This window comes from Misgurnus anguillicaudatus, chromosome 19 (genome assembly GCF_027580225.2).
Source record: "Misgurnus anguillicaudatus chromosome 19, ASM2758022v2, whole genome shotgun sequence".
NCBI lineage: Eukaryota > Metazoa > Chordata > Actinopteri > Cypriniformes > Cobitidae > Misgurnus > Misgurnus anguillicaudatus.
The window spans coordinates 28356912-28373401 of NC_073355.2; the positions used below are offsets into that span (position 1 = coordinate 28356912).

The window sequence follows — 16490 nt, forward strand, 5'->3', positions numbered from 1 at the left end:
ATGCCTGATTCTGCAAAACCTTATTCTACATCCTACCCAATTCCTTCCAATACTTAACTACACTGTAAAAAAAAAAAATGTAAAAAAACGGTATTATTCCGGCAGCTGGGGCGCCAATAAACTACCGTAAAATAACAGAAAAAAACTCTCTCGTTAAAAAACAGTAATTTTCCATAATTAAATAACAGATTGTATCTTTAATATTACATTAAATCTTACGTAATTATTGGATTTTTTAATGTAAAAAAACCCCATATACACCTTTAAAAACAATTAAATTATGTACAAATACAGTCAAATGCTGCTATTATACAGAAAAATGCTACTATTATTTGAGTTTTATACTATATTTATATGTAAAAATCGTGTTTATTTAATAAATATTTAACGTAATAAAATTATATATCACCCACAAAAAAAGTGCTTTAACTTTAAAAAAAATTCGAAATACTTTTGTAAAACAGATAATAAGCATTTTTTTACAACAATCTACCCTTAATTTTAGATCATATCAAGTTTTTTTAATGTTTTTACATGGAACTTAACATATAAATTCTGTATATTTAATTGATTTTTAATGTGAAAAAAAATCATACTCTCCCAAAAATACAATGAATTTAAGTACAATTACAGCAATTCAACATTAATTTTAGAATTTAGCAAGTATAATTAGAGTTTTTATATGTAATTTTACATAAAGATCATGTATATTTAATTAATCTTCAATGTTAAATAAGCATACTCTACCATAAAAACAATGGATTTGCCTTTTTAAAAAAAGCAAATACTGTTATTAAACAAGTATGTGTTAGTAAAATTAGAGTAATCTACCATTAATTTTAGACCCTATCAAGTTTTTTTAACGTTTTTACATGGAACTTTACATATAAATCCCATATATTTAATAGATTTTACAATGAATTTAAGTACAATTACAGCAATTCAACATTAATTTTAGAATGTATTAAGTATAATATGAATCTTTATATGTAATTTTACATAAATACTGTTATTAAACAAGTATGTGCGAGTACCATTAATTTTAGAGCATATTAAGTATAATCACTTTTTATAAAGACTACTTGGACTACAATATATTTACCTTTGTTTTAAATTTCCAAATACTGTCAAAAAATATTGATTATAGCAACAATCTGCTGATAAATTTGTCAAATTTCAGAACACTATGCTATAATAAAGATAACTTGATGTACATTTATAAATATTCGACCTGCAAATGTAATGGACAATTCCAAAAATATTGAGCTTTAACAGTACTTAAATGACAAATGATTTAGCTTAACAATAAGAACCAGAACACACTAACTACTGTTCAACATTTTTTTATTCTGCTGATCAACAGATCAGAATAGAAACAGTTGCAGCGGATATTCACAGTGAAATAAAAACACTTTTACAAAAAAAAGAAAAAAAACAAGCATTACAATTTTAAAGTCTGGTACTTCAGATGCCAGATGCCTATGTTTTGGAAGATAAAAGTTTTTAAAAGTCCTGTTATTACAGTAACTTCACTGAAGCCTATAATAAAGTAGTAACACTTTTAAGTACTGTGAACCAATTCTGTCAACAATTAAATAACACTCAAGAATGCATCAACAACATGAACATTGCATGAAAAAACAACTATGGGCATTGATTTATTTTTTACGCCCTCCACTCATAGTCCGCAATTTTCGTTATCAGGGATAGAACCCTTGGACTAACCGGCAGCTGCTTTTTTGCAGAGTTCTTCTCCACCTTCGATCCCTTGTCCGGGTTAATCTTGAAAAGGCATCTATCAAGTGAAACACATCAAACAATTTCAGTAATAAAATGTGGACTCCTGCAAAACATACCTTATATCTTGACATGAGGACGAATCAGGAATAAATTGGAAAACGGTATTATGTAAAAAAGAAAATGGTAAAATGTAAGAATTCACCTGTCAAATTCATACAAAAAAAAAAGGAGGCACCAGGGGTCTGAGATATGTATCATCTACGGTAATATCTTATTGTTTTAACAATGACCAGACATTATCAAGCATGCTACTTCACTCACTTTTTCAAAAACTATTTTTATATATTTTTTTTAAACTTCCTCACTGAAGTCAAAAATTTTCTGCAAAACAGCAGCAGGAGATAAAACACTGACTGCATCAGCAAATAGATGGGAACAAAAGTGCAGTGTAGTTTTTATGTCCTGGCATTATACACAAGCAGTTTAGAACAGCCAGTTGTGTTCTAAAATGCTTGACTTTGAATAAAAATAAACTGACGGCTGTGCCCTGAACGTCATTCAGTAACAAATGCTGTAACATAACAATATATCAAAAATATATTTGATATTGAATTAGTGTCCAACTGAAAAAATGTTAAGGCATAATTCCACTGCTGTGTGTACTTTCACATATCAATCCAAGACGCGCGGCAAAGACTGTAAAGTATAGCACAATATTTACTGTGCTGGCACACTGCATGTGGCTTTTCACACAGCCACTGTTCCGCCTCTGTTACTATCAACCATTTTCTGCTCAGATCTGACCAGCCCTTTCCATATTTCACACAGCACAGTGTGGAGGCATATTGGCACAATACTGTGCACTGTAACTTAACGAAATATAATATAAAGTGGCTTAGTGTGGACTTGGTGCTCACTGTGCTGCTGAGGCACTCAAGGCCCACACACAGCTGTTGCATCATATGGCGTTTTTCCGTTGCATGGTGCCCCGCGGTTTGGTTTGGTTTGGGTCGGGTCAGCTCACCTCATTTGGCTTGGTTAGCTTTTCCATCGAGTTTAGTATCACTTCGGAGTGGGAGGGATTATAGGCGTGTCTTTATATTTGCGCTGCATACTGCTGTGACATCATACAAGTGAGAGCGTCCTTGTACATTTCCATACATTTATTTATTTCTCAGTCCGCCACAAAGTTAAAATTGTCCACCACAAATAGATGTGTGCATATTGCGTTTATCACTACCTCTGTCTCACATGACAGTTTCTGTATAAACACCACGACCCGGACAGGGCTTATTCTGGTCCCAGGCTAAAATGCATATTTGAGCTACAATAATTTAAATACACCTTTTACTGACATATCTCAACATATATGAGTGCCATTGTGTTGGTCGCAATATGTGCACCAGTCTTGTTTTTTAGGGTTTGTTTGTAAAAACTAAAATGTCCTAATATAAATAAGGCCTAGTCCTGTAAACCTTGTCCAAGAAACTGCTCCAATGTGTTAAGCTGGCACAAATGTACAAGCACTTTATCAGTACATACACCAATAGCTTTCAGATAAACACTTGGGATCACCTCCTGATGACTCTGATAAAGCTGCGTCTTAATTTATTACAGGGTGGTCTTGCTGAAAAGTTAGCCGTTTCTTAGTCCATAGTTTTTTATAGTCCAATTTTTATAAACCTTTACAATGTGACCTGATGTTACCTGTTGTAAAGTTACATTAAACCTTCATATGTGATGTCATGCAGTTATATTAAACCTTTACAATGTGATCAGATATTATCTGTAAGGAATTTCTAAAACCATATGTGAGCTTTGTAGATTCCACTTAAAAGGATTTAAGTCTCCTGATTTGAAGGAATAAGTGTTGGCAAGTTTGCAAATGAATTCTATCATGGTACATTACCACATAAAAATGAAATAGTGAGTTATTGGACTGGCTAAGGTGCACATTTGCTTTAAAAAAGATGAAATCACTGTGTAAATATTGGTAGGTATAAGTACTTTAATAATTTTCAATGCTGCTCTATCAACTCCTTCTGACAGGACGAGGTAATTAAAAATGTCCCATAGGTTATTTGCCGCGGCCGCTTCATATCGTCTAACCACGTGACGATTGATGGGACATTATAAGACTATCTAAGCGTCGTATAAAGTTTTAACTGTGCTCCTAATTTAAAAAATTTACAGCAGTAGCGATATTTGTAATTTCGCTAAAGTTATAGTGAACTACAAACAATCTTTTAGCCACCAAACTAGCTACCGAATGCACTGTGCCATATAAGAAGTGGAAGTCAGTTGACAAAATGCGGAAGAGCGAAGAATTAAAAATGTGCGGGGCGAAATAAGGTTAATAGCAGAGCACAGATGACAACATGTTTGCTCGAGACAGCGCAAGCTAGTACAGGTAAAAGCTAATCTACATTATAGCGACGCTGGTAGTGACGATTCTCTCAGACCAATCAGTGATCTACAGTCTTTTTGTGTCATGTTTGGTATCAGCTCGGGTCGCTTGGAGCCCCAACCGAGGTGTTACGAAAAAAGTATCTGGTTCTACGTACTGCACCCAGTGGAAAAGCTCCCAAAAGCTGACCCGACCCAAACTAAACCAAACCATGGGGTTCTATGCAATGAAAAAGCGCCAATACACATCTCAGCTGAAACTAGAGGGGATGAGGCATAAGCTATATTATCGGACTATCGCCTCTTGAGATAAAAAGTAGAACAACACAGGATGGGCCAAGGTTAGCTTGATGGCATGCTGTTATTGATGTCATGTCTTTGTCATGACACATATTACCTTTTAAGAAGTGTTTTAATAATACACACTCTATGGTTGAGAAAATGTAGTAAAAAAGACAGCAAGGCAAAGTTGTGAAATCCTATACGGTGTAAGGCTCTTTTATTTAATTGCATTCGATTTTAAAGGGGTAACTATTTTTCTGGTAATTCTATATCTGTTTGGATATTAAAAATGGACATCTGAAGATGGATTGCCAAGAAGGCAATCACCAGAAAATGGCGTAGAGAGGACCCTCCCACTCTGAAGAACTGGCTGGACGTAGTCAAGGATACTCAACATGGAAAGACTCGGGTATATATATTGAGACTCTAACAAGCAAAACACGATAAGAAATGCGAAAAATGGACAGAATACCAATCATAATGGAGAGTCACCACCGAAAACTTTGATGTCAGAGACATTTGAGTATTATTACTAAAAACATGTACCCCCTGACGCTGTGCGTTGTTCTTTATACCAAAAATCAATAAAACCTGAGTTACAAAAACTTTTTAAAAATGGACTTCCGCTTTCTCACCTCTGCAAGAACTCCAGTGTTGCTCCTTGGGCTGCTGGGTAAGAGATGTTCAGGCAGTAATACGTGGCAAACATTAACACAAGAGCATCAGTGAAGGCATTGATGTGACCATTCACAATGGTCTGGTCCACAGAAAGCATGAAGTACTCTGCAGCCAAAGGAGAATTTCCTGTTGTAAACATACAAAAAACAGGGGATCTGTATTTTTGTTACAAACTGTGCTCAAATATCATACAGTCCAGTAATTATTCAATAAGTTTGTCAAGTTAAATTATATTTAACAAAAACACACGAAAAAACATCCATCGCACAATTGGTAGGGGTGGAAATCAACCAGACAAATAAAACAATATAATCATTACATATAAATCTGGAGTATAGGTAATGTTGCAGAAACTATCAATATATAACTACAAACGCCATTGGGTTTTTCATGGGATTTCAAAAGTACAAAGAAAATAATAGTTTTACTGACCAGTGTAATTATATTTTGTAAAAATAAACATTGAGAATTTCATGCCTGCAAACAAACAATTAAGCATGCATCCATCCCAACTTTTGTTGTGTGTGCTGCAGGCATGGAAATCCAACTTTGTTGATATATTAAAAAAGACAATTATGCTGGTCAGTTTAACTACTGTAAATCATTTGTATCTACATTTTTTAGGAAAAAGGGTTTGTTGTAGTTTTTAAAAGTATCCATCTGAAACAATCTTACCCTCTCTCTTCAGTCCTCCCTACAAAGCCAATCCCCCAAAACATATGTTCATGTGCCAGTTATTTAATTCAGACTTATTACAGTCCAGCCACAGAAACCAGATATTTGTCGTTTTTGCGTCAGAGCATCCGTCTTATTATGCAAGCAATAAAGTCCAAAATATAATAACCCTTCTAAGAAAGTGTTTAGATTTTGTGACGTATGGTGGTCATTGTTAGACATATCAATGTATTAACATTTCGGGACACAGAATTGTGCTGTAGATGGAGACTTCACAGTGGGGCTGCGCCCTCTCACTTGATTAGTCGACTAATCAGTCATTTTGGTCTTAGTCAACTAAGATTTCTTCAGTCGATAAGGCATGTTTTATGCTTTTTTTCATGATGAATGGTCTCTGGTTAACAAGAATTAAAGTGCTGCTTTTGCTTGACTCTTTGCGAAGAAACTCCAACTGTCGATTAACTAATCGTTTAGTCGATACAATTTAATGATTATTAGTTGACCTTGAATTTCTTCAATCGAGGACAGCTCTACTTTACAGGTAGGCAGTATCTAGTTATATATAAATTAGCTGCATGTGAATCAAATAACTGCATTTCAAAAAATCTGACAAGCAGCTGGCTTACTGATCAACCTTATCTACATGACTGTAGCTTGAGCAAATGTCTATAAATTATTTTGGCTACCAGTGTATAATCCATGCAGTCATATGTGAAGGAGGAAGGCAAAAAACAACTACACCTTTAATAACCAATAGTAAATTATAATAATAGTATAATAACATAACTATCTCAGGAAAAGAAAATATTTAAACTTACCGCACACAACAATGCATGGCGTACTTGGAAGTTCCGCACAGTTGACTTCAGAGGGCAGGGTTGTTTGATCCAGTTTATGGAACATCTGGTCTTCTTCCTCATTGAAATATCTAACAAGTAGTTGAAGAAACCCAGCAGCATTGACATCTGCAACATTCTTGCTTGATGTTTCCATTTCTCTGAAGATGGTCTCCATCTTCCCTGTCTTGTCATTGGTCTTGAGGTATGAAATAACCCTGGCATATTTGTTTTCCATGGCTTTGTCATCAATGTCCATGCCTGTAAGCTCTTTAAAATGAGTCTTCATGCCAGTTATTTCAAATAAATATGGCCAATCGTTTGTCAAATCAGAGGTCTCAATTCCATTGATAATGTCTTTTCTCTGAGTGCAGAAGGTGGTCCTCATCATTCTCTCAATACTTTTGGTGTCACGGCATCTTTCTTTGTACATTTTCTTTAACTGTTCTTGTGCTTGCTTCTGGGATTCCAGTGTTTCATCAGTTGGTAGACGCATTGGTTGCCAATTTATGCATCCATAGGCGTCTAGTCTTCCTTTCCTGGGTGGGGTATCATCTCCTTCACTGGTGCTAATAAGTTGTCTTTTTAAGGAAAGTGGAGTGCTTCCTCTCCTCAAGTTATCCACCCTGCTGACCATCTGTTTTGTGAGTGAGTCATATCCACTGCCCACAATTTCACCTTCAATGACATCAGTGAATGCCACAGGATACACCTTTGCCATCTTTCTTGCGATCTCACTCATGTGTTTCTTCCCGGGTGTTGGGCATATTGTTAAGATTTCACTGACAATCAGCCGTATAATTTCAAGTCTGTCACTCTTTGTTGGTCGCTTCCCTTCTTCTAATTTTTTGATGAGCTGAGATGGCAACTTCTTCCATGGAATTTCAAAATTAAAATGCCAGCTGTTGTCAGACGGTTGACGAGGTGTGCAACTCATACTTGAACTAGATGTTGACCTTGGTGAATTTGAACTTGCTGAGCTGCAGCCACCTGAAAGGTTACAGATGAAAATATGATGATACAACATGCACTGCAAAGCTAAACAATTTCATACCAATTTTGGTGGCTTAGTTTGTTTTTAACCAATCACAGTAAATTACACAAAATTATGTTCTGTTTAGTTATGTAGTGGAGCAACACTGACATGGTGCCTTTTTATTTTTAGAATAGTTAATGGCCATGTAGAGAAGATGCATACTTGCCAAATTGTGAAACTTTAGACAATCAGACACTTAAAATATGTCAAGACTAATGATAAGTGTAAAGACCAAAAAGTGTCACATTCTGTGCAATAGGGATGGACTGACCAGAAGGGAACATGTCATCAGGCTGTGTATGAGGACTGTCACAGGACTGTTGGTTGCTGGGAAGACTGTCCACCGCATCTCTTTGGCCTTAAAGGACACACAATAGTGGAGTTATTTCTTGTTACTGTGGCAAAAAAAAAAATTAAACACCACACACCTTTATTTGAAGATAATAAGAACACCAAAAAAAGCATATATCATATTAGCATATATGTAATGTTCTAAGTAATATTAAAAGTTAAATTGAAAGGATAGTTTACCTTAAAATGACAAATCTCTCATCATTTACTCATCCTCATGTTGTTCTAAACTTGTATGAATTTCTTTTTTCTGATGAACACGGAGGAGGATGTTTTGATAGGTGATGGTGAGAACACAGCAGATATTGACCATTGACTTCTATTGTAGAAAAAAATATGATAGAATTTAATGGGTACCATCAACCGTGTGCTTACCATCATTTCTCAAAATATTTTATTCATCATTTATCGCAATACTTCCAAAATAGTCCTTATTATTTGTTCCTACTATGGAAGTCCATGGTCACTATCTGCTGTGTGTTAACCATCATTTCTCAAAATATCTTCTTTTGTGTTCATCAGAAAAAAGAAATTCATACAGGTTTAGAACAACATGAGGATGAGTAACTTATGACAGATTTTTCATTTTAAGGTGAACTATCCCTTTAAGTACAAACACATACTTGTGGTTTTAAAATGGGAAATAAGTTTCCTTGCTTCCACTGGCTTCAGGACATGAAGAAGGTCACTCTCTTGAATGTAGTTCAAGTCTTCAAGGTCATGCACTCCTAATTCTTGAAGAGCCTCAAGCAAAGGGTCAAGTTCCCTTAGTTTCGGGAGCGTTGAGGTAAGGAAAGAGGAAAGAGCACTCTGTCTATCCATAACTATACAGGAGAGAAGAGACACATTGATAGTTTTCTTTACTCTGTATCAATAATGCTGTGTTTCAGTGAAATTACTCTTGTCCCAAAAAGCTTGTACTCAGGCAATGGATAATAATCCATTTTGAGCTCTCCTTTCAAACACTTCATGGTCTGCGTTGCCTCTTTCACTTCATAAAGTCCAAACTCTGCTAAATATGACACATTATGAGGTGTAACAATAAAGTACACATGCTTCTCCTCCTTCACCAGTATAAGCTGAATTTGTCCAAATTCAGTTGACTCACCATGGCTCAGACAAAGAAAGAACCCCTTTCTGTATTGAGTGCCTTTCCACTGTACCTCTGTACTTGCCACAACATTGGTTTCCCTGACCAAAATTTCTCTTACAGCAGTGCGCACTGCATTGCTGTACAGTTCAGCATGGAAAGGAGTGGAGTTCTTCACCACCAATGAAGGTGCAAAAAAAGAGCCTGAATGTAAGTATGCTTGTAGTAGCTGGTGGTTTCTGGCAAGTGTTTGACATACGTTTTTGAAATTTTGTGTTCTTCGCACACATCTTTTGAAGTATGAATGCTTGCTTTCGAACCTCATTGTCCACAACCGCATGAGAGGGCCAAATTTCAGTATCAATGCAGGGTAGTGAGTGAGGTAATGGTGCTTTGGTTTTAATTTTTGCGCTGGAAACATTTCTTTCCTTGCCTCTAGATAATCACGTATCTGAACATTGAGCAGAGCAATCTGTGATGCTGATATTTTAGGGGCAGAAATAAATTCCACAATCTCTTTCAGTTGGACAGTCAGCTGCCATACTGGATTCTCTGTATCTGTGATCTTATCACCAATTATAAGAGGGAGAAGTCTCAGCAAAGACCAGTTTTCTGCCGCCTGGCCACCTAGTTTTACACCCTTTTCAGAAACTTCTGAGGGTGTAGAATTACCATCAGATCCCTGATAACCAAACTGCCTAATCCTACGATTAAGTTGGGGATATGTGAAGTATTTCTTCACCTTGACAAAATAGTTGATGTAAATGGCAAGGTCGTATGCCACAACACCCTCAAACAAATCATGGCCAAGACAGGGTGGGAGGCCTGGCTGGCAGACATGGAAAAAGGCCAAAGAGTTAAAGATAGAGTCAAATTTCAAACCCCTGACTTCCCTTACATCATCGTGCAGCTCTTGTACAGTGTCATTGTAGTCTTGTACGGTGCGGATGGGTGCATTGTGTTCCAAGTCGTCTAGCTTATCTCTGGTAATGTGACAATACCGGCAGAAATAGCGCGATGTACTGAAGTTTTCTGTGAAGCCACCGATATTATGCGAACCCAGGTTATCCCCAGCAATGCAAAAGAGAGTTGCTTTCACAGTGTTTCCATTTATATTGAGACCATTTGTCTCCAGTTCTCTGAGATCTGATAACAGTGGAGAGAACACTTTCTCATGGCCAAAATGCTTGAAATCAGCCTCTCGACACAAGAGCAAAAGCTGCATGTTGTCAACGGTGGATCGATGAAAAGGATCAAAGTTTGCAAGAGTGAAGTAGACCCCAAGCATCTTGTGTTTTTTCTTTGCAGAGCCAATGGGATTAACCACCTCGAAAGCATCTTGATACAGTATCACCTTTAAAGTGAGACCTGACTCTGAAAACAGAGGATTGGATTTAAACACAGATCCATCACACACATCGTTAAAAATAAGAGATGCACTCTCATTTCCAGTTTTAGTACATTCTTCCCACACAGCAGGATCTTTTAACAGAGCTGTTAATGTATCTTTTATGGGAATGTACTGAGCATTTCGCTCTTTTCTGTTTTCATCAAACCCCAAAAAAACTGTCTGCGGATGCACATATGCAAAATTCTCCTCAAAATACTGTTTTCTCTTATACTCAGTTGAAAGTGCAGAGCTACAGGATGAATGCATATCTATGTCATCTAGGGTGGTCAAAACATGTTCAATTTCTGTCTCAGTTAGTTTAGTTTTCTCATGAAGAGATACTTTAAGTTGATTCTTTGTGTGCTGCTGGCAAACACCACTGAGACTATTAATTTCTTCTACAATCAACTGTATTGTAGAGGAGGGGATGAGGTGCTTTGCCTGCAACTTCATGTAAAACATGCATAAATTTCTCATGTATAAGCTCTTCATTTGTGCAGGATCTAGTGTAACCTCATCAGGCCCATCATCAAAGGCCCCTTCATCAGACTGGCTTTCAGCAACAGAAGTCTGAGGCTCACTAGGAGCTGAAGGCAGACAGTATGCACCAGAGACATGAAGAGCTGTGGAATGTTTGTGCTTTCTTGATAAGTGGGACGTTAAAGATGATTTCACTGAAAAAGTCTTATCACAGTTTTTGAATGGGCATTGCACCTCCTCTCTTTTTGAAGTATGAGATTTCAGGTGACACAAAAGATCTTTCAGATCAATTAACTCTTTCCTACAGTGAGTAAGTTCACATTTAAATGGTCCCTGCAAAGTCTCACACTGTGACACAAAAGATGCTCGTCGATGATGACGGTAAACATGGCATTTAAATGCATTATAATTTCTAAAGTGAGATTTGCAACCTGCTATGCAACATGCATACTGATAATGAGCCTCATTTCTGTGTAGCCCTTGATGTTGAACATAACCTTTTAGGGTTTTCACAGAAACACCACACCTGTGACAATTGTAATCTTTAAACATGGCAAAACACTCACCTCTTCAGATTACATTGAGGTCAGCGATATCTGATTAGAGACATATAAAAAAAAGTATTTGAGTGCATAGGCAATCTTAACTGAGACATCTGCCAAAAGAAAAAAAAATATAATAATAAATTGTGTGCAAGTAACGTTAGCTAAATAGGTCAAACACTCTCTCAACCTAACGTTATATTATATTAGTGAGCCAACACTTCACTCATAACTTTGGCACGTTTACCACGTTATGTCAGGTTCAGGTCACAATTTACAGAATTAGCGCGTTTGCAAAGATGGTAAATGATTAACAAGCTAACATTTAACTAAATTTACAATGTTTGAGTTGGTAATGTTAGTTACACAGTTTATATTTCGGGCTTACGTACCTTGCAGTTGTTGTTTAATTGCAGACTGTCAATGGCATCTTTTGCTGAATATCGCACGCGTTGCACATACAAGTCGGTCGCTCTCTTTCAACTTGTTTTCGCTTTCTTCCCGCGCTCCTCTCTGGCTCACACTGGTCTCACGCTGTATCGTAGCATGTATCGTAACCCCTCCCACTCAAACGTTGCAGTTGTTCTTTAAAATGATTGGAAGTTACACACGTTTAGAAACACGTGTCCCAAAAGGCTTGTTCGACTTCAAGCTGCGCCGTAAGAACTGGCAGTCGAATGACGTCAAAGTCCCGTGAGAATGATTCGAGAAATCATACGAAGTCTAATTTCGTATCGCTCTCGCGGTACTTTGACGTCATCCTATTTTGTATTCTCAAAAAACCTTCTTAAGAATGCTCTTATTTTTTTCCTTAATGTTGTTCTTAATAAAACTTAAGAATAATTCAAATTCTTAAAAATAGAACAATAAAAAAATAAAATCTGTCTTTAATAACATTCTAAAGTTAGGATAACCTCACAGTAGGCCTAAATCTCAAAATTTAACATGTTTTAAGTTAATTTGATTTTAAATGTGACATGTATTGTGTGGTCAGTGATAATATTAGCCAACATTTGACCAAAGGAATGTGCCTTTATTGAGTTTGTGCACAGTTAGTTGGAGTATAGACCATTTCAAAAGATGCAAACAACACTGGTCCAGAAGCACCTCCTGTTCCAGTTTTTTAACACTAGATAAACGTTTGGATAAAATAAACCAACAGAACATATAAACCTGAATTAACTGAAGTTAAACAAACATCTTAAAGATAATAATATATGTGAAATAAAAAAATAACTGTCACAAACTGTAACAGGAAGTGTCTCCGTGTTGTTTACATCATTTGAACTGGTTTATACTTAAACACAGTAGCCAGAAATATTTTATGATAACCTGGTGAAATACTGGTAAAAATATTCAATATTTACTGCAGTGCTTTTATGCTTTTGTCAGTTTATACTCAGCTCGAACTGATTCTGCCAAGTGGTTGATGTCCTCAGGGCAACATATCGTGTTGACCCAAAGACAACATTTTTCTAAATAACAACTAATGAAAAACAATGGTCTAGAAACAGCTAATCCTTGTTGTAAGCTTAAACTTAACTGTAAACTTATTTCTGAAATCTGATTGGTTGATTGAAATGTTGTCCCAGGGTCAACACAACTTTGCCCTGAGGACATCAACCACCCGGCAAAACCAGGAGAGCCTTATGCTCACAATATATCTAAAAGGTTATTTTGATTTGCTTGAAAATAGAAAAGCAAAATATGTGAAGTGCTTTATTGGATGGCATCAATATTCAATCAATCTTTATTTGTATATCACTTTACATACGAAATAATGACAATAATGCTTGAATATATATACAGTTGAATGAGCAACTTCAAGTTCAAATCGCCCGGTCTGCTGAGTAACTGTGGCCACGTCACCGCGACTCACCAGTTTTCACAGTTGTGAAGATTGTTTCTGATCATTAAGAACAATGGCCTGTGATTACGAAAATGGAGGTGGACAAATCTGTACACTGAATTGTTTGATTTAACAAAATAGGCTGTATGATCCCTGCTGAAAAATACAGCATCAAACCAGCATGGACCAGCATGGGAATTATGCTGGTCTATGCTGGTTTAGCTGGTGGTCACAGCATACCAGCACCAAAACACAACATATGCTGGTATGAACAGCATGGGATGCTGGTACTAATGCTGGTTTAGCTGGTGTTAATGCTGGTTTGTTGCTGGTTTAGCTGGTGCTATTGCTGGTGCTAATGCTGGTTTGATGCTGGTTTAGCTGGTGTTCACTAGCAAACCAGCACCAAAACACAACATATGCTGGTCTTGCTGGTATGCTGTCCTGTTCAGCAGGGATGCTGCATTTCAAGCCCTATACTGTAATTCTGTGATCCCTGTAGCTTCTGCTAGTTAGTTAGCTTCATTTGCTGTGAATATATATCCATTATACTGCTAATTCTTATCAAGACAGGAAGCTTAATGCTTTGGGGGTATGGTGTGTTAGAGATGTAAACATCAACATTAGTACCCTACAGATGCTTTGGACTGCAGATTATAACAGGAGCTGCTGCAAGCTATCTTTAGCAACAGCTAGCATTTTCAATAAGTAAAGCTATCTGTCCACCAGGAAACTTCATAAAGAGTTGAGGCAAAGCTGCCAGAGGACTTTATTATACACCTTGGCCATGTTTAGCATTACATCTGACATTAGGCCCTTTCACACATACAGTCTTTACCAGTGGCGGCCGTGATGCGCTAATTCAAAATAAGTGTTCGGATTGTCATGTGTGTGGTTCCCTTTTTCGAAATGTGTGTCCTGCGTGACGAGATCCTGTGTGCATCATGTGTTTTGTCAAAATAAGTGCCTGCTGCACACGCGCCAAAACCGTCCATGATAAAAGAGCCGCTCACGTTCTCAAAATACACGCTAGACACTTCCTTAACAGTAAACTCTGATCACGCATGAGATTATGCGAGTATCTGGCAAACGCGAGCGTCTCTTTTGTCATAGACCCTTTGGAGGCGTCTGCGGCAGGCACCTATCTCGGCACGTGATGCACACATGACCTCCCAAAGCACAGAACACACATCTCGAAATTACGAACCACACACATGACAAGCTACATACATGTTGTGACGAACTTCGCATCGAGCGCCCTCGAAAAAAGACGTCACCGGCTGCCACTGGTCTTTAGTGGTAATTTACTGGTTAAATTGCAGTAAAGAGGTCATGACAGAACCTTTCTGGTAAATCAGTGCTGCCAATTTACCTGTAAGAGAGGTTGTAAGATTACCAGTAATTTACCAGTAAGTGCTATGTTTGAACAAAAAATATAGATTACTGGAATTTAGAATGGACGACGTCAGACTCCGCTGACAGCTTCGGGCCAATCATAACGTTTAGATACAGATGACGTGTTTACCCCCGCACTGTTTATGGACATTTCCACACACACGCTGCTTAAAAGTCGAGCACACCTGAAGTTAACATCCACATTTCTTCAACAAAGTTGTTTAAAACAGCTTGCCATCTGTTTGCCGAATTGCAGACATTTGAAGTGCCCACCCCCTCCATATATATATATATATATATATATTTTATAATACAATTTTAGAATGTTTTTTTTATGTTGTGCATCCTCAACTTGGAGTCCCAAGTTCATGTACAAAGTTTGGTTTCAATACGTGAAAGCATTCCTGAGATATAAACTACTTCCTGTTTTGGCAGATTTTACACTGTGACATGGGAAACGCTTCTGAAAATCAAAAATCCTTTTAGTAACTTTTGTGAGACTTGGTCCAAGGATCATGTACATCCAGTTTAATGAAGTTCAGACAAAATTTGTGACCTACGAATCTTTTTTGTTTTGTTTTCTGTTCAATCCAATCTGGCGGAAGAACGACATGGATCCGTGACGTCGTGTCCTCAAGCAACTTAGACTGGCACTGCCCGAAGGTTTTAAAGTTTGAACAGGGTCTCTGTAAAACGGCCTAGTCGGAGGAGCTGGCCAAAAATTAGGGCCGAATAATAATAATAATAATAAACTTATGAAGAACAAGCACACTTAATTAGTAATTGTATCCTTTACACGTTTCTCATCTTTTATCCAGTTTTCCTTAACTGGGCACTGATGTAGACCTTAATTCTCATCTATAATGTTTTTGTTGTTAATGTAGGCTAAAAGTTCTCCCGCTCTCTGCGTAGACCCATTGGTAGATTCAACGGAGCGCATGGTGACATTAAACGTTTGACGCGTCAAGCAATTGAGCGGATAAAACCTGATCGCGCATTCCGTATTTTTGTCACGTGTGCCCGCACATGCGTGAGTACTTGTAAAAAAAAACATTTTGGCCTTGGTGCCCCCCTCTTGCCTAGTGCCCCAGGGCACTCGCCCAATCCCGTCTATGGATAATCCGGCCCTGGCCTAAAACAATGTTGTTTGTTCATGAGCAACTTTGCAACTGTTGGCGTTTGCCACAGATGTGAAAACAACAAAATACGGGCCGTGGATATGAAGTCATAACCCGCCATTGTTTACAAATACAACATTGCCCAGCAAACACTGTGGGGCCCATATGGGTTACAAATGGTACAGACTGCATGGGCTCAAAATGGGCATTAGGGTCAACTAAGTGGGACCTACTTGGTTTAGTACTAGAAAATGAGTACATGGGCTGAAAACGGGCTACTAATTCAGTTTAAGAAGACAAACGCAAACACTGTAAATCCCAAAGGTTAATTACACGAGTAAATAGTACATAAACAGGGTCCTTAAAAATATTTTTTATTGTTTAACACGATGTAACTTTGATCTAATAAAAATTTTAAAATGTCAACACAATTGCTATTTTACCCAATTTTGTGCAATCTAAAAGGATCAAGAGCCTGCAGATACAAAGAAATAAAGGCTAAAAAATACATTTTAGAGTTTACAAAACTGCAGGATGGATCTCGCGAGATTTTATTCAGCAATACCCATCCCCCACCCCTCTTTGAATTTCGCAGGTGCCATGACACATTGCCATTCCGCTG

The 16490-nt window shown here is 37.3% G+C and overlaps 2 protein-coding genes across 12 annotated transcripts in view; one reads left to right on the plus strand and one right to left on the minus strand.

Annotated features, from left to right (window-relative positions):
• rbfox1 (RNA binding fox-1 homolog 1) overlaps positions 1–16490 on the plus strand; it is a 330856-nt gene that overhangs the window by 51695 nt on the left and 262671 nt on the right. The window lies entirely within an intron of this gene.
• On the minus strand, positions 1328–12219 carry LOC129421491 (uncharacterized). The gene is made up of 6 exons (XM_073857345.1): positions 11531–12219; positions 8628–8828; positions 7925–8011; positions 6600–7607; positions 5064–5232; positions 1328–1795 (listed from the first exon to the last, which is right to left on the minus strand). Exons 2-6 carry the CDS (start codon positions 8824–8826, stop codon positions 1666–1668), a joined length of 1593 nt encoding a protein of 530 aa, XP_073713446.1. The 5' UTR covers positions 8827–8828; positions 11531–12219; the 3' UTR covers positions 1328–1665.

Coding starts and splice junctions, on each gene's coding strand:
- LOC129421491 (XM_073857345.1), bottom strand. CDS start 8,826: ATGGATAGACAGAGTGCTCTTTCCTCTTTCCTTACCTCAACGCTCCCG. Junction 5,233..6,599: donor GCCATGCATTGTTGTGTGCG/GTAAGTTTAAAT, acceptor TGTTTACAACAG/GAAATTCTCCTTTGGCTGCA. Junction 1,796..5,063: donor ACACTGGAGTTCTTGCAGAG/GTGAGAAAGCGG, acceptor TTCACTTGATAG/ATGCCTTTTCAAGATTAACC.